Here is a 26,586-nt window from a genome sequence, read left to right as displayed (position 1 = left end):
CCAATGCTGCAGACGCCACACAGCCGTCACTCAAATCTTCTTGGCGCCGGGCGCCGCCTCCTCACTGCTGTTTTGAAATGATGCGGCGCCTGCGCTCTTTTCTCCTGCCTTGGGCAGGCGCAGTGAGCGCTGCCCGTCTGTCCTCTGTGCGTACGTATGCCCTGCCTGTGAATCCCAGCCCCGCAGTGTCTTATGATTTATTCATAGTACGTTGCTGGGATTCCTGGGCATGCGCATTGCGTGTCTAAGCCTCTCACCCTCTCCCACGGCTTTGTGGTGTCTAAAGCAGGGGGGGAAAGGCCTGCCTCCTTGTCTGAAGACAAGGTATTTTGGACAAATTATAAAACTGATTATTTCGGCAGTTACAGCACCCAGAACTAAAAGAGCCACCTTGTCAGAATGCAGCATTACTGCTGCACAAGGTGGCTCTTTTAGTTAAAAACGCCTGGGGGGGGGGGGGGGGGGTGACAGGTTCCCTTTAATCTAAAAATTCACCTGAACATGAGCAGTCTTTTTTGTTTGTTTATCTAGGCAACATGCATAATTAGTTCAGAATTTTACAATACATAAATGTTTGAATGTTTCCTTTACTGGTCCAGTTGTATGCAGTGTGTGCCATGCCATATTATATAGGCATAATACAGTCCATAATCACTAGAATAGCGCTGTCCGGTGCGTCACAAGGCCTCTCGGCAGTCCAGTACCAGATGTTCCTTGAGACTTGTTACTGTGAACATCTATGTAAATTCGATGTAAATTACTATGTACAAATGTAATGTAGGAACATTTATTTTTAATAAAAAATTTAGAAAAGGAATTGTTAGGATTGAAAAGAGAAATCTTGGTCACATACAAGTAACTTGTGTAACACCTTCTTCTTGATCAAACTGTGAATCATCCAGATCCCGGAGCATGCTATCACTGCTGTTAAAACCAGGAAAACTGCCAAATTCTTGGTGACTCTCTTTATTCCAGTGCTGCTTAGAAGAGGATAGGTATAGCTCATCTAATGTGTGTCCCTTATCAACACGTATTCCAGGAGGTTGATGTCCGATGCTTCGGCTGGATGTAGTCATTTTTTCCTCATTTACCAAATGTCTTTGTATCTTTTTCTGAAAATCAAGTTAGAATGTAAATGTGCTGAAAACATTTTTTTTTATAATAAAATATGCATAGAAAATTATTTGTGTGAATTTCATTCGAACTATTTTAGCATATTGCAAATGACTCATTTTAATAAAACAATCTGTATTAGCAATCCAACAATATTTTAAAGCAACATTATGCTACTATTAACTTATTATGATGCAATTGTTTTTTTTTACTTCAAAAAGACGCTAGTCCAGTTTTGAAATGCGATATGGAAATAAAAACCGTTGAACTCATCTTGGTCCCAAGGATTATTTATTACAGCACCGCAGCCTGATATCGTGTTATCATCATCCAAACTGGTCAACTGTCCTGGAGGAGATCACCACGAGGCGTCGGCAGCTGATATCATCAGGGGTTCATAAGAGTTGTGCCTGCACACAACCTACTCAGGTGGGCACCTTCCTTTTACTTTCCTTTGTAGCTAAAATGGTATCACCCGATGGTCTTGCGCTCTTTTTGTTCCCCCACGGCTATTATACTATTAACTTTTTAGCAATTTTTTTCGCAAACTGCAACTTTTGGGGTTTCAGTTTATACCTAAAACTGTTATTTAGAAAATGATGGCAGCAACATATCTCAGAAAAGTTTTAACAGGGTTAACAACTTAATGTTTTCAACTGGAACACATCATTCTTGTTTTCTTTACATTTTACACAGTGTAGCGTCCAAACTTTTATGTAATTGGTGTTGTAGAAGCGAAACAGTCCAAAATGTATTATGAAACCGTATTTCTAAACAAAGCTTTTTAGGCAAAAAAATGTATGCATTTAAGTAAAAAAAAAAATGCCCCCAAAGTTGTCCATATCCTTTAAAGAGGACCTTTCACCACATTTTTCAGGTTGAACTGGGCACAGGATGTAATAGTGGATTCAGAGTGGAATAAAACATGTTATTTAATTGATTACTAATATCTCCGCAACAGAGAGAAACAAAGTATTTGGCCCCTAATGAGTGAATTTTCGTTAAGTCCAAGTAGATGTTATCAGACAGTTTTCACTGTGGGCATACTTCTTTCCCTTATATCATGCTGACCAATCATAAGCAGGCAGCAACAAACAAAGGAGAGAAGAGCATGCCCCTACCATAGCTTACAGCAGGTTTCTCAGTGTGTGAGATGTAATGATTCAGCTCTGATCTCCCAGTCTAATCTCCTGCATGAGTCAGTGTAGGGGAAGAGGCAGTGCAGGTGATTTTAGCTGTCACATTACAAAGTTTCCTGTGGAGACATGAGGGTGAGTGAATTCTCTCGTCCGCTGGCCTGGCTGTCTTTTGAAAGACCGCATGGGCCAGAGTTCATCCCACTGAATGCTTGTATTCCTTCCACATGGGCAGAATACTTTTCAGACAACACAGGGTCAGGGTAACACACTAAGGTAATACTTTATTAGATTTCCAACAGTCAACAACATGTAGTAGAGTCCCAGCAAGTACACAAGATGGTGTAAATGACTGATCCCTTTTATATCCACAGTTGTCATTCATGGCATTATCCCACATGATTGGGGAAAGGTGGGCAAAGGTAATACCTCACTGTTCTATTGTTCAATTAACCTGCATATTTGTCCTCTAAGTTGTGTAGACTAGTAAACTACAAGGCTGATACAATATGTAATCAGCAGACATTAAACGAATGACAAACATCGATTGCTCAATTAACCTGTGTATTTGTCCTTCAAGGTTTATAGACTATGCATGGGGCTGTTACAACACCTAATCAGCAGGCATTCCACAGATTAACATACAATATGAGTCAACATACAGGCTCATACAGTAGTGTTGAAATTAATAGCAGTCCAATATGACTAACCAGATTAATCTCTGTTTTTGGTATAAATTATATTACCACATGTCAAACAGTTTATCAGTTGGTGCAGAAGATTCTAAGGTAACCAACAGACTGAGCATTCATGATCTGCATGTTTTTGAGTCTGTGTATTAGAATAATTGATTGAAAGGGGGTGTGTTCAAAACAGAAGTGTGGAGTTTACTTAGTGAGGTCACTCATTCTGTGAAAAAAACAGGTGTGAATTAGGTGGCCCTTATTTAAAGGAAAGGTGCCATCGAAAAAAGGTTTTTTCCCAGCAAATGAAAAAATGCAAAGAATTAATGTTTACATTTTGTTAAAAAATATCATAATTTGTTTATAATTTAGTAAAATATGAAAAATAATTTTAAAAGGTTTGGCATTTCCACTTTTAAACACTAGAGGGAGCAACTACTGAAACTGGACAAAAACCTAGTGTACAACTGGCTCACAATACTGCACTGCAGTAATTATGGGCGGAGTCTGCTGACATGTGTGATGTCACTCCTCTCCTCCCCTTCTGGGTGTTTGCTAAGGGATAAGAGCGGATGTGATTTAGGAACACATTGAGCAGCCATTTTGTTAGTGACTGCAAAGTTATACTGACAAGTAGACAGTCAGAGGATGGCAGGAAGCAAGGATTCTGTGAGATATATGGTGGAGGGAGCAGGGTGACATCAGCACAGAGTATTTCAGTAGAGCAGTGTGCTGGTCTATGGGGGGCACCCTATTCGGTGCACGGAGCAGCCAGGGATTTACATAGAATGCTGTTTTATAAACATGGATGGACCGTCTGCTCCACAAAAATCCAGGAAACATTTCTGCTGATTGATGGCCTGTTCTGATCCCGGCATTGCATGCAAAGACCCCATTCCCCTCCTCAGATTTTGTCCTGGCGATGTGTAAAAGCAAGGCAACAGGCGCAGTACGGGGTGACGCTGGGAAGCAGGTTGGGGGGAAATGTAGCCATATAGTAATGATAAAAATGAGATCCTTCTATTCAGCTGCCTCACCAGCCCTCCCCTGACTGCACCTAACTGGAGGTCACGCTGCCCCTTCTATTACCCGAGACCCGCGTGCAGCTGCTCAGCCAGAACCACACTAGAATGGGTCCCCTTTCTGAAGATAATACCGCCATATAGATCACACATAATACTGCCATATACATCACACGCAATACAGCCATATTCTTCTCACAGTCATATAGATCACACATAATACCGCCATATAGATCACCCATAATACCGCCATATAGATCACCCATAATACCGCCATATACTTCTCACACAATACCACCATGTAGATCACACATAAACCACAATATAATTCTCACATACTACTGCCACATAATCACACATAATCCCACTGTATAGTTCTCATATAATACCGTCATATAGTTTTAACATCATTCCACAATACTGATTAAACATAATACCACCAAATAGATCACATATAATACCGTCATATAGATCACACAATGCTATAACACAGATCACACATAATACTTGGCAGCATCATGTGTGATCTATATTTCAGTATTATGTAATAAATATATATGGCGGCATAATGTGTGGTCTTTATGGGAGTATTATATGATAAATATATATGGCGGCATTATATGTGATCCATATGGCATTGTGCTGGTCTAGGGGGGTCACAGAGAGATGTATTGTTTTAAGGAGCAGGGTGACAAGAGCACAGAGTATTTCAGGAGAGCAGTGTGCTGGTCTATGGGGGGAGTGTGCTCACACAACTGTGTACTTTACTGGCTATTAAAATGGGGGCTCTCCCTAAAAAAAAAAAAGATGTGGGGCCCCCCTATAATATAATGGATATGGTCCCCCCACAGGCTAAAAACATCAGCTCTCAGCCGCCTATTAGATGCGCCTTTTCTGGCGCTTTGCCTGGCAATTCCCACTTGCTCTGTAGCGGTAGAAAGTGAGGTTCATATTTGGGGGGTTGATGTCACCTTTGTATTGTCCGGTGACATCAAGCCCACGGCTAAGTAATTGAGAGGAGTCTATAAGACACCTATCCATTACTAATCCTGTAGTTGTATTATAAATAAAGACACAACCAGAATAAAGTCCTTTATTAATCTTAATTAAACCATACTTACCGAACACATAATCCCCGACTCCCTAGTCTCCTGCAACAAAAATAATAAACCACAATGGGGAAAGACATGCAGGGGAAAGACATGCAGAGGGAAGAGGAGTGCATAGGAGGGAGAGCGACCCATGGAGAGACATGCAGGGGGGAGTGGAGTGCATAGGAGGGAGAGCGACCCATGGGGAGTGAGGAGTGTATAGGAGAGGATTAGATACTGACTGCTGAGCTGTGTATCTAATACTTTCCTGTATATTTAAACCTGTCCTGCGTATCTAATCCTATCCTGTGTGATACTGACTGCTGAGCCGTGTACCTAATCCTGTCCTGTGTGATACTGACTGCTGAGCCGTGTATCTAATCCTATCTTGTGAGATACTGTCTGCTACACAGGACAGGATTAGATACCCAGGACAGGACTAGATACACAACTCACCAGTCAGTATCACGCAGGACAGGATTAGATACACAGGACAAGATTAGATACACAGGACAAGATTAGATACACAGGACAGGATTAGATACACAGGACAGAGGTAGCAGTGGTAGGTGGTATATAGGGGCAGGTAGCAGTGGAAGGTGGTATATAGGGGCAGGTAGCAGTGGTAGGTGGTGTATAGGGGCAGGCAGGAGTGGTAGGTGGTATATAGGGGCAGGTAGCAGTGGTAGGTGGTATATATATAGAGAGACAGGTAGCAGTGGTAGGTGGTATATACACTTTGTTCCAAATTATTATGCAAATTGGATTTAAGTGTCATAAAGATTTCATTTTTTTGTTTGTCAAATAAACTCGTGGTTGGTATTGTGTCTCAGGGCTCAATGTATCACTGAAATCAATCTTAAACCCATGTGATAATTGGTTTTCCAGGTGATTCTAATTAAAGGAAAACTACTTAAAAATGATGTTCCACATTATTAAGCAGGTCACAGTTTTCAAGTAACATGGGAAAGAAAAAGGATCTCTCTGCAGCTGAAAAGCATCAAATAGTGCAATGCCTTGGTGAAGGGATGAAAACATTAGAAATTTCCCGAAAACTTAAGCGTAATCATCGTACTGTTAAGAGATTTGTGGCTGTATCTGAGCACAAATGTGTTTGTGCTGATAAAGGCATAATGAGGAAGATTTCTGCCAGGCAAGTTCATCGGATTAAAAGAGCAGCTGCTAAAAAGCCATTACAAAGTGGCAAACAGATATTTGAAGCTGCTGGTGCCTCTGGAGTCCCTTGAACCTCAAGGTGTAGGCTCCTACAAAGGCTTGCTGTGGTGCATAAACCTACTACTCGGCCACCCTTAAACAGTGTTCACAAGCAGAAATGGTTGTATTGGGCCCACACATACATGAAGACTAATTTCCAAACAGTCTTGTTTGTTTATCAGCTTTGATAAAGATCAGTAGATCGAAACGCGTCGCTGTTTGTGCCCTGGTGTGATTAGAAGAGCGTGTTACCACTGTTTTTTACTCTGGCAAAAATAAAGTTATCAGCCTGGATTTTACTCAAGTGGTGCTGGAACAAGTTTTTTTCGTTTCCTTTCTCCGATGACTGCGTCCATCCACGTGGAGTTCCGTGCACCGGCAGTGGCTATGCGGTGAGCTGGTTTTGTTTCTTTTTTCGAGTAGTCTCGTCAAACCAGTCAAACCAGGGATTCAAGCTTGAGGAGGATAATTTGCATATTCCAGGTGCCTTCTGGGAAAAGCAAAGAGTCTCCCTCAGCAAGAAGATCGTTGGGTACAGCGGGGACCAGCTGCTTGGAAAGCATCACCAAACCAGGGATTCAAGCTTGAGGAGGATAATTTGCATATTCCAGGTGCCTTCTGGGAAAAGCAAAGAGTCTCCCTCAGCAAGAAGATCATTGGGTACAGCCGGGACCAGCTGCTTGGAAAGCATCACCAAACCAGGGATTCAAGCTTGAGGAGGATAATTTGCATATTCCAGGTGCCTTCTGGGAAAAGCAAAGAGTCTCCCTCAGCAAGAAGATCGTTGGGTACAGCGGGGACCAGCTGCTTAGAAAGCATCACCAAACCAGGGATTCAAGCTTGAGGAGGATAATTTGCATATTCCAGGTGCCTTCTGGGAAAAGCAAAGAGTCTCCCTCAGCAAGAAGATCATTGGGTACAGCCGGGACCAGCTGCTTGGAAAGCATCACCAAACCAGGGATTCAAGCTTGAGGAGGATAATTTGCATATTCCAGGTGCCTTCTGGGAAAAGCAAAGAGTCTCCCTCAGCAAGAAGATCGTTGGGTACAGCCGGGACCAGCTGCTTGGAAAGCATCACCAAACCAAAATTTTTGCCTGTAGGACATTATTGCAAGAAAGCATGGCTGAGTAGATTACACAAGAAGGAAAACACACAGCAAGTCAGCAGGATCTAGGAGCAACATGGCAGATGTGACAACCTACATGGTGAGCTGCAGCATGTGCTACATGTTCACAGATCGACCAGAAGAAGAATCCAATTTCACCTGTCAGAAGTGTAGACTAGTGGCCCTTTTAGAAGAAAAGGTGCGAGGTCTGGAAGAAAGAATAGCAACTTTGAAACTCATCAAAGAGAATGAAGACTTCCTAGACAGAACAGAAGCATCTCTACTGGTCACAGAAGGTGAAAAAAGTGTCAGAGAACCTCCAAAAGCAGATGAGTGGAAGCATGTGACCAAAAGAAGCAAGAAGACCATGGAAAAATCACCAACCACACAACTGAAGAACCGATATCAAATCTTTGTAGAGGATGAAGATGGCACACCTAAGGATGAAGCAATACCAGCAAGCAAAAAAGAAAAGGGCACACAGCAACAAGTGACAGCAAAAAGTACAGCCAAGAAGCAACGAAGAGTGGTGGTGGTGGGAGACTCACTACTGAGAGGCACAGAAGCAGCCATCTGCAGACCAGACATAACCGCAAGAGAAGTATGCTGCCTTCCAGGTGCGATGATCAAGGATGTGACCGATAGGATACCAAAGCTCTTCAGCTCCAAGGACGTCCACCCATTTCTGCTGATACATGTTGGCACCAATGACACGGCAAGGAAGGACCTACCAACAATCTGCAAGGACTTTGAAGAGTTGGGGAAGAAAGTAAAGGAACTGGATGCACAGGTAGTTTTTTCTTCTATCCTTCCAGTAGACGGGCATGGCACCAGGAGATGGAACAGGATCCTTGATGCGAACAACTGGCTAAGACGATGGTGCAGACAACAAGGATTCGGATTCCTGGACCACGGTGTAAATTACTTGTACGATGGACTCCTCGCCAGAGACGGACTACACCTCAACAAACCTGGGAAACACACATTCGCCAGAAGACTCGCTACACTCATCAGGAGGGCGTTAAACTAGAAGTTGAGGGGACGGGAAGAAAAACATTAGACTCGAACAAAGAAGACCCAGGAAAACATACTCAGAAGGGAGGTAAGAACATTTCTAAAACAATCCACAGCGAGGAGATTGGAACAAAACAAAATCCTCTAAACTGCATGCTCGCAAACGCCAGAAGCCTGACAAACAAGATGGAAGAACTAGAAGCAGAAATATCTACAGGTAACTTTGACATAGTGGGAATAACCGAGACATGGTTAGATGAAAGCTATGACTGGGCAGTTAACTTACAGGGTTACAGTCTGTTTAGAAAGGATCGTAAAAATCGGAGAGGAGGAGGGGTTTGTCTCTATGTAAAGTCTTGTCTAAAGTCCACTTTAAGGGAGGATATTAGCGAAGGGAATGAGGATGTCGAGTCCATATGGGTCGAAATTCATGGAGGGAAAAATGGTAACAAAATTCTCATTGGGGTCTGTCACAAACCCCCAAATATAACAGAAATCATGGAAAGTCTACTTCTAAAGCAGATAGATGAAGCTGCAACCCATAATGAGGTCCTGGTTATAGGGGACTTTAACTACCCGGATATTAACTGGGAAACAGAAACCTGTGAAACCCATAAAGGCAACAGGTTTCTGCTAATAACCAAGAAAAATTATCTTTCACAATTGGTGCAGAATCCAACCAGAGGAGCAGCATTTTTAGACCTAATACTATCTAATAGACCTGACAGAATAACAAATCTGCAGGTGGTCGGGCATCTAGGAAATAGCGACCACAATATTGTACAGTTTCAACTGTCTTTCACTAGGGGGACTTGTCAGGGAGTCACAAAAACACTGAACTTTAGGAAGGCAAGGTTTGACCAGCTTAGAGATGCCCTTAATCTGGTAGACTGGGACAATATCCTCAGAAATAAGAATACAGATAAAAAATGGAAAATGTTTAAGAACATCCTAAATAGGCACTGTAAGCGGTTTATACCTTGTGGGAATAAAAGAACTAGAAATAGGAAAAACCCAATGTGGCTAAACAAAGAAGTAAGACAGGCAATTAAAGAAAGCATTTGCACTACTAAAGCAGGATGGCACCATTGAAGCTCTAAAAAACTATAGGGAGAAAAATACTTTATCTAAAAAACTAACTAAAGCTGCCAAAAAGGAAACAGAGAAGCACATTGCTAAGGAGAGTAAAACTAATCCCAAACTGTTCTTCAACTATATCAATAGTAAAAGAATAAAAACTGAAAATGTAGGCCCCTTAGAAAATAGTGAGGAAAGAATGGTTGTAGATGACGAGGAAAAAGCTAACATATTAAACACCTTCTTCTCCACGGTATTCACGGTGGAAAATGAAATGCTAGGTGAAATCCCAAGAAACAATGAAAACCCTATATTAAGGGTCACCAATCTAACCCAAGAAGAGGTGCGAAACCGGCTAAATAAGATTAAAATAGATAAATCTCCGGGTCCGGATGGCATACACACACGAGTACTAAGAGAACTAAGTAATGTAATAGATAAACCATTATTTCTTATTTTTAGGGACTCTATAGCGACGGGGTCTGTTCCGCAGGACTGGCGCATAGCAAATGTGGTGCCAATATTCAAAAAGGGCTCTAAAAGTGAACCTGGAAATTATAGGCCAGTAAGTCTAACCTCTACTGTTGGTAAAATATTTGAAGGGTTTCTGAAGGATGTTATTCTGGATTATCTCAATGAGAATAACTGTTTAACTCCATATCAGCATGGGTTTATGAGAAATCGCTCCTGTCAAACCAATCTAATCAGTTTTTATGAAGAGGTAAGCTATAGGCTGGACCACGGTGAGTCATTGGATGTGGTATATCTCGATTTTTCCAAAGCATTTGATACCGTGCCGCACAAGAGGTTGGTACACAAAATGAGAATGCTTGGTCTGGGGGAAAATGTGTGTAAATGGGTTAGTAACTGGCTTAGTGATAGAAAGCAGAGGGTGGTTATAAATGGTATAGTCTCTAACTGGGTCGCTGTGACCAGTGGGGTACCGCAGGGGTCGGTATTGGGACCTGTTCTCTTCAACATATTCATTAATGATCTGGTAGAAGGTTTACACAGTAAAATATTGATATTTGCAGATGATACAAAACTATGTAAAGCAGTTAATACAAGAGAAGATAGTATTCTGCTACAGATGGATCTGGATAAGTTGGAAACTTGGGCTGAAAGGTGGCAGATGAGGTTTAACAATGATAAATGTAAGGTTATACACATGGGAAGAAAGAATAAATATCACCATTACACACTGAATGGGAAACCACTGGGTAAATCTGACATGGAGAAGGACTTGGGGATCCTAGTTAATGATAAACTTACCTGGAGCAGCCAGTGCCAGGCAGCAGCTGCCAAGGCAAACAGGATCATGGGGTGCATTAAAAGAGGTCTGGATACACATGATGAGAGCATTATACTGCCTCTGTACAAATCCCTAGTTAGACCGCACATGGAGTACTGTGTCCAGTTTTGGGCACCGGTGCTCAAGAAGGATATAATGGAACTAGAGAGAGTACAAAGGAGGGCAACAAAATTAATAAAGGGGATGGGAGAACTACAATACCCAGATAGATTAGCGAATTTAGGATTATTTAGTCTAGAAAAAAGACGACTGGGGGGCGATCTAATAACCATGTATAAGTATATAAGGGGACAATACAAATATCTCGCTGAGGATCTGTTTATACCAAGGAAGGTGACGGGCACAAGGGGGCATTCTTTGCGTCTGGAGGAGAGAAGGTTTTTCCACCAAAATAGAAGAGGATTCTTTACTGTTAGGGCAGTGAGAATCTGGAATTGCTTGCCTGAGGAGGTGGTGATGGCGAACTCAGTTGAGGGGTTCAAGAGAGGCCTGGATGTCTTCCTGGAGCAGAACAATATTGTATCATACAATTATTAGGTTCTGTAGAAGGACGTAGATCTGGGGATTTATTATGATGGAATATAGGCTGAACTGGATGGACAAATGTCTTTTTTCGGCCTTACTAACTATGTAACTATGTAACTATGTTTACTGACAAGTGTTGAGCAACCCTAGATGGTCCAGATGGATGGAGTAGTGGATGGTTGGTGGATGGCCACCATGTCCCAACAAAGCTGCAACGTCAGCAAGGAGGTGGAGGAGTTATGTTTTGGGCCGGAATCATGGAGAAACAGCTGGTGGGGCCCTTCAAGGTTCCTGAAGGTGTGAAAATGACCTCTGCAAAGTATATAGAGTTTCTGACTGACAACTTTCCTCCATGGTATAAAAAGCAGAAATGTGCCTTCAAGAGCAAAATCATCTTCATGCATGACAATGCACCAACTCATGCTGCAAAGAATACCTCCGAGTCATAGGCTGCTATGGGCATAAAAGGAGATAAACTCCTGGTGTGGCCACCATCTTCCCCTGACCTCAACCCTATAGAGAACCTTTGGAGTAACATCAAGCAAAAGATCTATGAGGGTGGGGGGCAGTTCACATCAAAACAGCAGCTCTGGGAGGCTATTCTGACTTCATGCAAAGAAATACAAGCAGAAACTCTCCAAAAACTTACAAGTTCAATGGATACAAGAATTGTGAAGGTGATATCAAAGAAGGGTTCCTATGTTAACATGTAACTTGGCCTGTTAGGATGTTTTGGCGTTAAATAGCTTTTTTGTTCAGTGAATGTGACCTCCTAATGCTGCAAATTCCACAAATGAGCATTTTCAGTTCTTTAAAACATATCAAATGTTTAGAAATTCTACTGTGCCTAATAATTTGGAACAGTCCATTTTGAGGTTTTATTCACTTTGGAGATTATACTGTTATCATTGGGAGGTTTCTTTAATAAAATTCGATGTATACTCTAACGGGTGATTACTTTTATTAGACTGACTGTCATTTGCACCAACCATTTAGGAAAATCCGATAAAAATGTAATTTGCATAATAATTTGGAACATAGTGTATAGAGGCAGGTAGCAGTGGTAGGTGGTATATATAGGGGCAGGTAGCAGTGGTAGGTGGTATATATAGGGGCAGGTAGCAGTGGTAAGTGGTATATAGAGGCAGTGGTAGGTGGTATATAGAGGCAGGTAGCGGTGGTAGGTGGTATATAGAGGCAGTTAGCAGTGGTAGGTGGTATATAGAGGCAGTTAGCAGTGGTAGGTGGTATATATAGAGGCAGGTAGCAGTGGTAAGTGGTATATAGGGGCAGGTAGCAGTGGTATATATAGGGGCAGGTAGCAGTGGTAGGTGGTATATATAGAGGCAGGTAGCGGTGGTAGGTGGTATATAGAGGCAGGTAGCGGTGGTAGGTGGTATATAGGGGCAGGTAGCAGTGGTAGGTGGTATATATAAGGGCAGGTAGCAGTGGTAGGTGGTATATATAGGGGCAGGTGGTATATATATGAGCAGGTAGCAGTGGTATATAGAGGCAGGTAGCAGTGGTAGGTGCATAATAAAAAGAACAAAAACCTGTACTTACCTTCCCTCCTCTCCCAGGAAGTGCTAAATCCTGTTCAGGGCAGAGCAGTGTGACGATCTCCCTGCTGTGCTCTGAACAGGTCGGCAGTGATTGCAGCCTGTACTGTAATACTAAGTACAGGCTGCAATCACAGCTCCTCACTGCAGATACTTACCCCGGACCCTCGCTTCACAGCAGCAGCTTCTCCCTGGCAGCTCCTGCCATCGCACGCTCTGAGGTGGGTGTGCCATGACAGAGGAAAATGAAGCCCACAGCTGTGGGCTACAGCAAAATGGCCATGATCTCCTCCCACAGCTGTGACCTAGCAGCCCAGTGGGCGTGCCCAGGTCACAGCTAAGAGGCAGGAGGAGCAGCTTCAACGTAAAGGATGCGGTCGGAGTCCAGCCGCAGTCTCTTATGCCCATGGCTGCCGTAAGTGAGGTGTGCAAGTGTCGTGCCCAGACACTTACACCCCCACTAACAAAAATGGCAGCCTCCAGTGGCAAGAATAAAAGGGAAGAAATACAAAAATATATAAGTAGTTAATTTAATTTTGTATTAAAAATAATTGATTATATAATCAACAATTATTAATACAAAAACTAAAATCACGGCACCTTCCCTTTAATGGTGAAGCCAGGACATGTTATTCATGCATTTCTCCTTGAAAGCCTGAGAAATATGGGTTGATGGAGACATTGTTCAAAAGAACAACATACATTGATTCAAAAGTTGAGTAGATAGGGTAAAACTTATAAAGAAGTACAGAGAATGATAGGCTGTTCAGCTAAAATGATCTCCAATACTTTAACCCCTTTCTGCCATCGGATGTAATATTCCGTCTATGTGACCTGGACCTATTCGACCATGAATGGAATACTCCGCAATTTTTTTTATGTGACCGAAGTGATAGCATTAAAATTCCGGCACCATCTTACCTCTGGGTAGATGGTGCTGTTATCCTGGGGGGTGTTGCCGCCCTCTCGCAACCACGATCGCTGTGATTAGCTGTTCGATTCTGAACAGCCAATCGCAGCATTGCTCAGTGTTTCAGGCAATCAGATTGCCTGAAACACTGATGTCCCAGTCTAGGATTGGTGCTCCAGGAGCACCGATCCTAGGCTGATGCCTGGCAACTCCAGGCATCGCCCGAACAGACTCTGGTGTGACTGACGATTACTTCGATCGCGCCAACCGCAGGGCACAGACGCGGTGTAACCACGCTGTGCCCTGCTTGTGACCTGCCTAGGATCGGAGCTGTAAGAGCACCGATCCTAGGCTGGTGCCTAGCAACATAAGGCATGGCCTGGACCTGCTCATGGGCGCGATTGATGATTACATCAATCGCGCCAATCACAGGGCACACCCACAGTGTGACCTGGATGTGCTCTGGATGTGACCTGTCTAGGATCGGAGCATCATCCACCCTAATCCCTTCTTCCCCCCTTCCTCCTATTTATATCCCCCCTCCACCACCCTTTTTGCCCCCTCTGTGCGCACATCTAGCAGCCGCCGAGCGTTGATTGATGATGCAGTTCACTGATCAACACTCGTGCTCGCAGTTATTCACTTTTCTTTTTCATCCCCCTTTGCGCCACCCCGTGCGCACATCCAGCAGCCGCCGAGCATTGATAAGTGACGCAGTTCACTCATCAGAGCTTGTATCTGCAGTTTTAGACACATTTCTTCTTCCCCACCTCTGTGCACACATCCAACAGTTTTGATAAGTGACACAGTTGACTCATCAGAGCTCGTGCCTGCGGTTATCCAATTTTCTTTTTCATCCCCCTTTTGCACCATTCCTGTGCGCACATCCAGCTGCCGACAAACTTTGATTAGTGACGCGGTTCACTCATCAGAGCTTGTGTCTGCTGTTTTACGCTTTTCTTTTCACTGACATTTTTTTCTCCCTGGTTGCTGTTTTTTTTCTTTTAGCTTGTTATTTTCAGACAAATAAGTTTACACCAAGCACTATCTCTCTCACACACAAACAGTTAAATAAAGTACTGACACAATCACCATATTCACAAAAAAAAAATGTTGTCCTGCTCGTCCCGTTTGTCCCAACAATGCTATTCAGTGGAGGAGACATATGCTTTCCTTGCCTCCGACACTGATAGCAAGGGAGAGGATCCCACATTTCTTTATTTTTCAGATTCGTCCTCCTTGTCCTCTTTCTCTTCCTCCTCCTCATCTTGCTCCTCAGGTCCTGCTGAACTGGCACGCAGACGTCCCAGGACAGAAGATGTACCAGCACCTCCTATTCCTGACTCTGTATGGACCTCGCTCCCCAAAAATTATGAGCCACTGATTCCTGATTTTGTGGCAGAATCCGAAATCAAGTTTTACACCATTTGCTCACAGAACTAGACTTTTTCAAACTCGTTTTCTCTGAGGATTTTGCTAACCTCATGGTGGGCCAAACTAATTTGTATGCTCATCAATTTTGGCACAAAAACCCAGTTTATCATTTTCTAACTGGTCTCCTGTAGATGCAGTTTAAATTATGCAGTTTTGGGGCCTGGTCCTTCACATGGGGATCCTGAAGAAGTTAGAACTTCTGCAATATTGGAGTGTTGATGTTTTATTCAACACTCCAGTGTTCCCAATGGTCATGGCTCAGACACGTTTTGAGGCCATCCACAAATTCCTGCATTATACCGATAATGCACAGTGTGTCCCCCAAGATGACCCCAACTTTGACTGTCTGTTCAAAGTTTGGCCGGTCATCGAACACTTCAACAAAAACTTTGCTGAAGTGTACGTGCCCCAAAGGGACATCTTTGTGGATGAGTCCTTAATTCCTTTCAAGGGGAGGCTCAAATTCCATCAGTGCCTGCCGAGTAAGAGGGCCAGGTATGGAATTAAACTCTATAAGCTGTGTGAGAGCACCTCAGGATTCACGCACAGGTTTAGAGTTTATGAAGGGAAAGACACCCGGATTGAATCCCCTGAATGCCCCCTGTCCTGAGAGTGAGTAGGAAAATTGTATGGGATTTGGTGCACCCACTGCTGGATAAAGGTTATCACCTCTACATGGATAACTTTTATTCCAACATCCCACTCTTCAAAACCCTCTGCGTGAGGTTCCTCAGCCTGCGGTACTGTCCGCAAAATTCAGAGAGGCCTTCTGAAAACGCTAATTGGGCAAATACTCAGAAGGGGTGACAGCAGAGCCCAATGTAGCGACCACCTGTTGGTGGTCAAATACAAGGACAAGAGGGATGTCTTTTTCTTGACCACCATACACGGTTATGGCAGCGCCCTCAGCACTGTACGAGGTACCTTTGCACAGGTTACCAAACCAGATTGTGTTCTGGGGTACAACAAAAACATGGGGGGCGTTGATCTCTCTCATCAACTCTCCAGCCATACAGTGCTTTGAGAAAGGCCAAGGTATGGTACAAGAAGCTGGCTGTGCACATCATATAGATGGCAATGCTCAACGCTTTCCTGCTGTCACGATGTGCAGGCCACACCGATACATCATACCTTCAGTTCCAGGAGGTAATGATCAAGGCCCTGATATTTGGCAGTCAGGAAGGAGTGGGCCCCAGTAGTTCCGGAACTGAAGGTGCTCGTATCATACCAGGTCAACATTTCCCGGGGAGGTCCCTCAAAGTGGAAGAAAGGATAAGTCGCAACAGAGGTGCATTACAAAAGGGGAATACACAAGGACACCATTTATCAATGCGACACCTGCCCCAATAAAACTGGCCTGTGTATAAAAGAATGCTTTGGACTTTACCACACCTCCATGCACTACTAAATTAATTTCTGATTACACAACTGACGTATGACAACCTGACAGATACTACACAACTCTTGTATGCCACTATATTAAAAAATTTACATAACGGGAAACAGATGAGTTCCAAAAAGGGGGCACGTGTTGGGCATTGCCACTGCTTAGGCACATCTAAATAAGTTCCTTGGGGGGGTCTAGTCTCCAAAATGGGGTCACTTGTGGGGGGTTTCTACTGTTTAGGCACAATAAGGGGCTCTGCAAACGCAACATGATGCCCGCAGACCATTCCATCAAAGTCTGCATTCCAAAAATGGCAATTTTAAATAGAGCTTTTCAGGACATTATCGACAGAGAGATAAGTTTTGGTTAAAAATGTAATTATATTATATGTTGTGTAAAAGTGTTATACAATGTATTAGTTAGTAATTTGTAATTATCTTAAACAGTATAATTCTGTAGTTCTATAGTTTTTGTAAATATATATTCATACAGTATACAGTAAATAGCATATTTGTATAAGTAGAGATTGTATAACTGTATTTTTATATGTATAGTGAAATAATTAAAATTTACTCCAGTAATAATTCTTAGAATTACATTAAATACATATATTAAACTAGATGGTAGCCCGATTCTAACGCATCGGGTATTCTAGAATATGTATGTAGTTTATTTATGAAGATTTTAGAATAATACATTGAATACACAGGATTCGGCCGGCCGCGACCAATTAGCGAAGCGTGGTTCAAATCCCGCGCCAATTTTCAGCCGGACTGCGCCTGTCGCTGATTGTTCGCAGCCGGCCATGTAGTATATAACAGGCCACGTAGTATATTGCACAGCCACGTAGTATATAGCACAGCCACGTATTATATAGCACAGCCACGTAGTATATAGCACAGCCCACGGAGTATATAGCACAGCCATGTAGTATATAACACAGCCCACGGAGTATATAGCACATCCACGTAGTATATAGCACAGCCCACGGAGTGTAGAACAGCCCACATAGCATATAACACAGCCACGTAGTTTATAACAGCCCACGTAGCATATAACACAGCTCACGTAGTACATAACAGCCCACGCACGCAGTATATAACACAGCCCACGCAGTGTATAACACAGCCCACGTAGTGTATAACACAGCCCACGTAGTGTATAACACAGGCCATGTAGTGTATAACACAGGCCACATAGTGTATAACACAGCCCACGTAGTGTATAACACAGCCCACGTAGTGTATAACACAGGCCACGTAGTGTATAGCACAGCCCACATAGTATATTGCACAGCCCATGTAGTATATTGCATAGCCCACGCAGTACATTGCACAGCCCACGTAGTACATTGCACAGCCCACGTAGTATATAGCAGCCCACGTATTATATTGCACAGCCCACGTATTATATTGCACAGCCCACGTATTATATTGCACAGCCCACGTATTACATTGCACAGCCCACGTATTACATTGCACAGCCCACGTATTACATTGCACAGCCCACGTATTATATTGCACAGCCCACATAGTATATTGCACAGCCCACGTATTATATTGCACAGCCCACGTATTATATTGCACAGCCCACGTATTATATTGCACAGCCCACGTATTACATTGCACAGCCCGCGTATTATATTGCACAGCCCACGTATTACATTGCACAGCCCACGTATTATATTGCACAGCCCACGTATTATATTGAACAGCCCACGTTGTATATTGCACAGCCCACGTAAAATATTGTACAGCCCACGCAGCACATTGCACAGCCCACGTAGTATATTGCACAGCCCACGCAGTATATAGCACAGCCCACGCAGTATATAGCAATGTGGGCATCATATCCCTGTAAAAAAAAGAATTAAAATAAAAAATAGTGATATACTCACCTTCCGTTGGCCCCAGATCCAGGCGAAGTGGTTACCAAGGCTCCTCGCGCGCTCCGGTCCCAAGAGTGCATTGTGGTCTCGCGAGATGATGACGTACCAGTCTCGCGAGACCGCTACGTCATCATCTCGTGAGACAGCAATGCATGGAGCGGTCACAGGAGCGTCGTGAGGAGCGGGAAAGGCCGGTTGTGGATCCGAGGGGCCGACGGACGGTGAGTATATAACGATTTTTTATTTTTTAAATTATTTTTAACATTAGATCTTTTAACTATTGATGCCGCATACGCAGCATCCATAGTAAAAAGTTGGTCACACAGGGTTAATAGCAGCGGTAACGGAGTGCATTACACCGCGGCATAACGCGGTCCGTTACCGCTGCCATTAACCCTGTGTGAGTGCTGACTGGAGGTGATTATGGAGCGGGCACTGACTGTGGGGAGTATGGAGCGGCCATTTTGCCGCCGGACTGTGCCCGTCGCTGATTGGTCGTGGCCGTTTTGCCGCGACCAATCAGCGACTTGGATTTCCATGACAGACAGAGGCCGCGACCAATGAATATCCATGACAGACAGAAGGACAGACAGAAAGACGGAAGTGACCCTTAGACAATTATATAGTAGATACTAGATGGTAGCCCGATTCTAACGCATCGGGTATTCTAGAATATGTATGTAGTTTATTTATGAAGATTTTAGAATAATACATTGAATACACAGGATTCGGCCGGCCGCGACCTATTAGCGAAGCGTGGTTCAAATCCCGCGCCAATTCGCAGCCGGACTGTGCCTGTCGCTGATTGTTCGCGGCCGGCCATGTAGTATATAACAGGCCACTTAGTATATTGCACAGCCACGGAGTATATAGCACAGCCACATAGTATATAACACAGCCCACGGAGTATATAGCACAGCCCACGGAGTGTATAACAGCCCACGGAATGTATAACAACCCACATAGCATATAACACAGCCACATAGTTTATAAAAGCCCACGTAGCATATAACACAGCTCACGTAGTATAAAACAGCCCACGCATGCAGTATATAACACAGCCCACATAGTGTATAACACAGCCCACACAGTGTATAACAGAGCCCACGTAGTGTATAACACAGGCCACATAGTGTATAACACAGCCCATGTAGTGTATAACACAGGCCACGTAGTGTATAGCACAGGCCATGTAGTGTATAGCACAGACCACGTAGTGTATAGCACAGCCCATGTAGTATATTGCACAGCCCACGTAGCATATTGCACAGCCCACGTAGTATATTGCACAGCCCACGCAGTACATTGCACAGCCCACGTAGTATATTGCACAGCCCACGTAGTATATTGCACAGCCCATGCAGTACATTGCACAGCCCACGTATTATATTGCACAGCCCACGTATTATATTGCACAGCCCACGTTGTATATTGCACAGCCCACGTAGTATATTGCACAGCCCCCGCAGTACATTGCACAGCCCACGTATTATATTGCACAGCCCACGTTGTATATTGCACAGCCCACGTAGTATATTGCACAGCCCCCGCAGTACATTGCACAGCCCACGTAGTATATTGCACAGCCCACGTAGTATATTGCACAGCCCACATAGTACATTGCACAGCCCACGTAGTATATAACACAGCCCACGTAGTATATAGCAGCCCAAGTATTATACTGCACAGCCCACGTATTATTTTGCACAGCCCACGTATTATATTGCACAGCCCACGTAGTATATAGCACAGCCCACGCAGTACATTGCACAGCCCACATAGTATATTGCACAGCCCACGCAGTATATAGCACAGCCCACGCAGTATATAGCAATGTGGGCATCATATCCCTGTTAAAAAAAAGAATTAAAATAAAAAATAGTGATATACTCACCTTCTGTTGGCCCCGGATGAGCGAAGCTCACTCGCGCGCTCCGGTCCCAAGAGTGCATTGCGGTCTCGCGAGATGATGACGTAGCGGTCTCGCGAGACTGCTACGTCATCATCTCGCGAGACTGCAATGCATGGAGCGGTCACCGGAGTGTCGCGAGGAGCGGGGAAGGCCTGTTCCTGATCCGGGGGCCGACGGACTGTGAGTATATAACGATTTTTTATTTTTTAAATAATTTTTAACATTAGATTTTTTAACTATTGATGCCGCATAGGCAGCATCAATAGTCAAAAGTTGGTCACAGAGGGTTAATAGCAGCGGTAACGGAGTGCATTACACCACGGCATAACGCGGTCCGTTACCGCTGCCATTAACCCTGTGTGAGCGCTGACTGGAGGGGATTATGGTGCGGGCACTGACTGTGGGGAGGAAGGAGCGGCCATTTTGCCGCCGGACCGTGCCCATCGCTGATTGGTCGTGGCCATTTTGCCGCGACCAATCAGCGACTTGGATTTCCATGACAGACAGAGGCCGCGACCAATGAATATCCGTGACAGACAGAAAGACAGACAGACAGGAGGACAGACACAAAGACGTAAGTGACCCTTAGACAATTATATAGTAGATACACATATGTATAAGATATTTATCCCTTTCACGACATGCGCCGTACATGTACTGCGCATGCCGTGAATCCCCCTTTGATGTGGGCTCCGGCGCTGAGCCCACATCAAAGTCGCGAAATGTCAGCTGTTTTGTACAGCTGACATGTGCGCGCAATAGCGGCGGGTGAAATCGCTATTCACCCGCCGCTATTAACCTGTTAAATGCCGCTGTCAAACGCATCGGGGGTCGGCGATAGAGGTCCTTGAGACCTCTATGGTTACTGATGCCGGCCTGCTGTGAGCACCCCCCTGTGGTCGGCGCTCACAGCACACCTGCATTTCAGCTACATAGCAGCGATCTGATGATCGCTGCTATGTAGCTGAGCCGATCGAGTTGTGCCAGCTTCTAGCCTCCCATGGAGGCTATTGAAGCATGGCACAGGTAAAAAAAAATGTTTTTAAAAATATGAAAAAAATTTAAAAAACATAAAAGTTTAAATCACCCCCCTTTCGCCCCATCCTAAATAAAACAATAAAAAAAAATCAAACTTACACGTATTTGGTATCGCCGCGTTCAGATCGCCCGATCTACAGTATCAATAAAAAAAAGCATTAACCTGATCGCTAAACAGCGTAGCGAGAAAAAAATTAAAAATGCCAGAATTACGTTTTTTTGGTTGCCACGACATTGCATTAAAATGCAATAACGGGCGATCAAAAGAACTTATCTGCACAAAAGTGATATTATTAAAAAGTCAGCTCGGCACGCAAAAAATAAGCCCTCACCCAACCCCAGATCACGAAAAATGGAGACGCTTCGGGTATCGGAAAATGGCACTTTTTTTTTTTTTTTTAAGCAAAGTTTTGAATTTTTTTTCACCACTTGGATAAAAAATAACCTAGACATATTAGGTGTCTATGAACTCGTAATGAAGGAACAGATGATTGGCCTCGGGCAGACCAAAACATCCAACACCGCGGAGACACCATCACGTGTTTCTCAACGCAGTGATCCAGAACACTGCCCCCATCCCTTATGGGAAATATGCAAATGCATGTAGGATAGCTGCGGAGACACATCACGTGTTTCTCAACGCAAGCAGTGAATAGCCAGACCTTTCCCCGGGAAGGAACAACCACGGGAAGGGCAGCATCCAATAAAGGAAAACATCCAATACAGGAAAACCACCTATGCCAAGCATGGTATCCATCCACAGACAGCTGTTTCGGGGTGTTTGCCCCTCATCAGTGTGGAGTAGGAATCTGGCTATTAGGAGCAGTGCCTAGTAAAAGGCTGTGAAGGAACAGATGATTGGCCTCGGGGAGACCAAAACATCCAACACCGCGGAGACACCATCACGTGTTTCTCAACGCAGTGATCCAGAACACTGCCCCCATCCCTTATGGGAAATATGCAAATGCATGTAGGATAGCTGCGGAGACACCATCACGTGTTTCTCAACGCAAGCAGTGAATAGCCAGACCTTTCCCCGGGAAGGAACAACCACGGGAAGGGCAGCATCCGATAAAGGAAAACATCCAATACAGGAAAACCTATCCTGGGGAGATCTGTGTGTCTGGTGGAGGAGGAGGCAGGAGCAGGGGCAGGGAAGAGGAGATCGCTGCATACCTGCCTGCTGGGGCTGTGCTGGACGCTGAGTGCTCCAGCACAAGGACCTGTGTGATGTCATGAAGAGGGCGGGCTGGAGTAGAAGATTATTTGATAACTGTTCATAGAGGGACCCATTTACAAAAATAATGTTTCCTCTGTAAAAGCGCCGCCAACGTAGTTCACTGCCATAGGGTTTTACCCCAATCTTCGGCATAGATAAATCATTATGCACGGCAAGGTAAACCAATAGATGTAACACTCCTTCAAACAGATAAAAATAAATTACTACAAAGGCTCATATATTAGAATAACACGAGGAACCATTAAAACTGAACCCAAAAGACATTAAACCCATGAATGCTAATGGGATTATAACCCTCCTCCCAAAACCTAAAAATAATTAAAAGATACCATATTCAGAGAAATGAGCTAAACCCAAAGTTTTAATTGAGGCCTAATTGTGCCACTGTCTGTAGTCGGTATATCCAGCGACTCTCAATCTGTGCTAGCCTCTTAAAGAGATTACCCCCCCCCCTCTGCCCCATTGATACCTGATCAATTGCCCTCAGGATGAGTTTGCTGGAATCTGAGTTGTGGAATTCCTTGAAATGCTTTGGTAGAGTCTTCAAAGGTTCTTCACTTTTCATGGTTTTGGATTTGTCAATGTCGCGTATATGCTCCCTTACCTGGAGGGCAGCGGGGGACGCCATACACGGACTCCTTACCTATTTAAGTGCTTTGATTTATCTTACTATTGCCAGACTCTTGCAGGGGAACAGTATATCCCATAAATAGTACGAGGTACTTGAGGCCTTTTTTTACACTATTATCAGTAAAGCACATAGAGGATTACAATCTGTGTAGTGGCTTCTCCTGCTTGGAATGCAGTTACCATGTATGTTACTATGGTTTTAATCATATTTAAATAAATGTTGTTTTTATTGGCACCTTATACTGTATTCTCTTGTTGTGGTTCATAGAACGAATTTAGTTTTCTGGTGTCCTGTTACATCCCATGGGTTTTGCTGTGTAGTTAAGTATATGGCATAAAGCTGATGTGACAGTTATAAAATAATTATTTTTAATTATGATTTTTACAAATTAATTTTTTCATAAAATAATATGTTTTGATATCAAGGGTGAAAGGTGTTTTTGATCCTGATTACATCATTACATTTCATCAATACCTCTTCTTCACAAATTTTAAGAAAGAAGAAATATTAATAAGGTACTATTGGGTATAATAAGATGAAGTATTATAAAAAGTGATTTTTTACTGTAATGAAGGGTATTACATGCAAAGTTGCATAATTTCAATATTTTGGTAATACAAGGTTAGGACAAATATGAAAACATCTAGATAATGGAAATATTATGGGAATGTGTTATTGATAATTACTCTGCATTTATCATCAACATATAAAGGCCTTATTTTTATTTTTATTCTAATTTTTATTTTTCATTTTTAATTTTTATTCTTACTTTATTTTTATTCTTAATTTTTATTTTTTCTCCAGAAGAAAAAAAATCAATATTTAATAAAGTAATGTTTAGTACAAGAATATTGCTTCATTCAATATAGTAATCATATGGTTTCATTATAGGGAGAAGTGTTTAAGTTCTGAGTTAAATACAACAATTCTTCCACTCATTCATTCATATATATTCTTATTTTGGTTCATGGCTATACATTTTTACATATTAAAGGTCTAATAAATATAGTTTATTAATAAAGTTGTAGTAATAAAGATGGAAACACTTGTTACATAAAAAAACGCACTGACATCTATGGATTAAAAAATAAATTACACCTATAACATAAAATGTTCTATCACATGAAGAATATAGTTAATAATCTATTATCATTATTGTTTTATTTTTCCAAATATGAATTCCATATTAATGTTCTGATAATTATATGGATATTATTGATTGCTATAGTATGCTGTGATATTATAGGTTAGGAAAATTACCAGATTTGGTATAGAATAGGGAGTGAAGACTTCAATCAAGATACTGGAATTAAGCTAATAAAGACTTTTCACATTTCTAAAGTCAATTGATTCTTAAAAGTTGCAAGAAGAAAAAGCCGCTATCCAGAAGTTCCACAAGGTAACAATGATTTCTGAGTAATAATAGACTGTCAATTACAATTCATGTCACCATCACTGACAACCACGACTGCAGTATCCATCACTGACAACCATGATTGCAGTATCTAAACTGGCAACCACAATTGGAGAGGATGATAATCCTATGATGCTAAGATGAACTGTGTTATCACGTTTTTATCACATTCAAGTGGTTTCCTATCACCTATAAAGCTTAGAAGAAAAGCTGGTGAACAATCAGGTAATTGTCAGGAAGCTACAACCCTGACATGTGTTATGGTGCTATGTTTAGCAAGGAAGAGTCATTTTAACCCTTGCTGTGCTGACCAAAGACATCACACCTGTTCCCAGACCAGTGCGGATGATATGGAAGGATTCAAGAAATATCCAAGGTGAGCCAATGTAAGTCCAGGACACTGCACAGATATTAAAGCTACATTTCATCTGCCCACTTTGTTTTCGTATCAACATTTGAATTTATGGACTTTGATTGACACATAATACACGGTCTCTACAATATCTACATGCCATTTCAAAAGAATTATAATAAACAATGTTTTAGAAGACATCAAGATGAAGACCAGATGACATCAGATGATGTTGATCGGACTTGAGATGCTTCAATTATGTATAAGGAAGTATAATTATATATGCTATATGAATATTGGTCACGGCTTACCATAACATGAATTTACATATCATTATGTTATTGAGTACATATAACAATATTTTATTATTATTATTATTATTATGAACATTAAACTATTTTGCCAAAAAAAGAAGATCTTATTATCAATATATCTACTTTGAGGGTTCCAATCAATGTCTGTCATCCTCAAAAGGGGGAATTGTTAAATATTATTAATTACTGAATTATTATTACAATCAATTACTGCACTGAGCCTCGTGGAAAGTTTCGCTGACATTACAAAAGCTATTTCTGTATATTTAGCTCAGAGTAAAAGTTAACACCATATAGAGAGAACACGTGTTCTATGGGGCATATATAATCACGGCTCTTAGGAGGTTGGGGGCTGTCATTTGGGCCTTCTCGTTCACTCTCTACAGACTTCAGACTCCACACAGACCGAATGAACAGCTGGTATGTGAGGTAATAATGATGACTTCTACTCCATGACAGAGACAGACACCATTTACCATTCAGAATCTTAGGAAAGATGGGGAACAAACTTTGATATGGACAAATGGACAATCTCTTCGTAACTATTTCACCTATTTTATGTTTTGCTGCAATGATGTTTTTTGGTGGACAATCCAATAAACCACTACATTTTTTATGAGGCATCTGGTAAAGAGTCCTGATTAAATAAATATGCAAAATAAGCATATTTAACATCTCTAAACTGCGTAGCAAGCAAAAAAGTCAAAATGCAAGAATTAAGTTTTTTTTGTCCCCAACAACATTGCATTAAAATGCAATAACGGGCTATCAAAAGATCGTTTCTGCACCAAAATGGTATCAATAAAAACGTCAGCTTGGCACACAAAAATTAAGCCATCAACCAACCCGAGATCATGAAAAATGAAGATGCTATGGGTGTCAGAAAATGGCGCAATTATTTTATTTTTTTTTAACAAACTTTGTATTTTTTTTCACCACTTAAATAGAAAATAACCTAGACATGTTTGGTGTCTATGAACTCATAATGACCTGGAGAATCATAATGACAGGTCAGTTTTAGCATTTGATGAACATGGTAAAAATAAAAAAAATAAAAACCTTGTGGAATTGCACTTTTTTGCAATTTAACCGCACTTGGAATTTTTTTCTCGTTTTTAAGTACACGATATGGTAAAACCAATGTTGTTCAAAAGTACAACTTGTGCCGCAAAAATGGCTCTGGGAAGAAGGGGAGCAAAAAGAGAAAAGCAAA

At 42.4% G+C, this 26,586-nt stretch overlaps 1 protein-coding gene across 2 annotated transcripts in view; it reads right to left on the bottom strand.

Moving 5' to 3' along the window:
- Positions 1-459: 459 nt before the first annotated feature.
- RFTN2 (raftlin family member 2) overlaps positions 460-26,586 on the bottom strand; it is a 203,782-nt gene continuing 177,655 nt past the window's right edge. For both annotated transcript variants that reach the window (XM_077275392.1, XM_077275393.1), the window contains exon 9: positions 460-1,112. In XM_077275392.1, the coding sequence (XP_077131507.1) occupies positions 846-1,112 (267 nt within the window). In that variant the 3' untranslated portion in view covers positions 460-845. The remainder of the gene's footprint in view (positions 1,113-26,586) is intronic.

The sequence above is a fragment of the Ranitomeya variabilis genome, chromosome 7 (genome assembly GCF_051348905.1).
Source record: "Ranitomeya variabilis isolate aRanVar5 chromosome 7, aRanVar5.hap1, whole genome shotgun sequence".
In the NCBI taxonomy this organism is placed as follows: domain Eukaryota; kingdom Metazoa; phylum Chordata; class Amphibia; order Anura; family Dendrobatidae; genus Ranitomeya; species Ranitomeya variabilis.
Note: the sequence above shows the minus strand (reverse complement) of the source record. Positions and strands in the feature narration are given on the sequence as shown.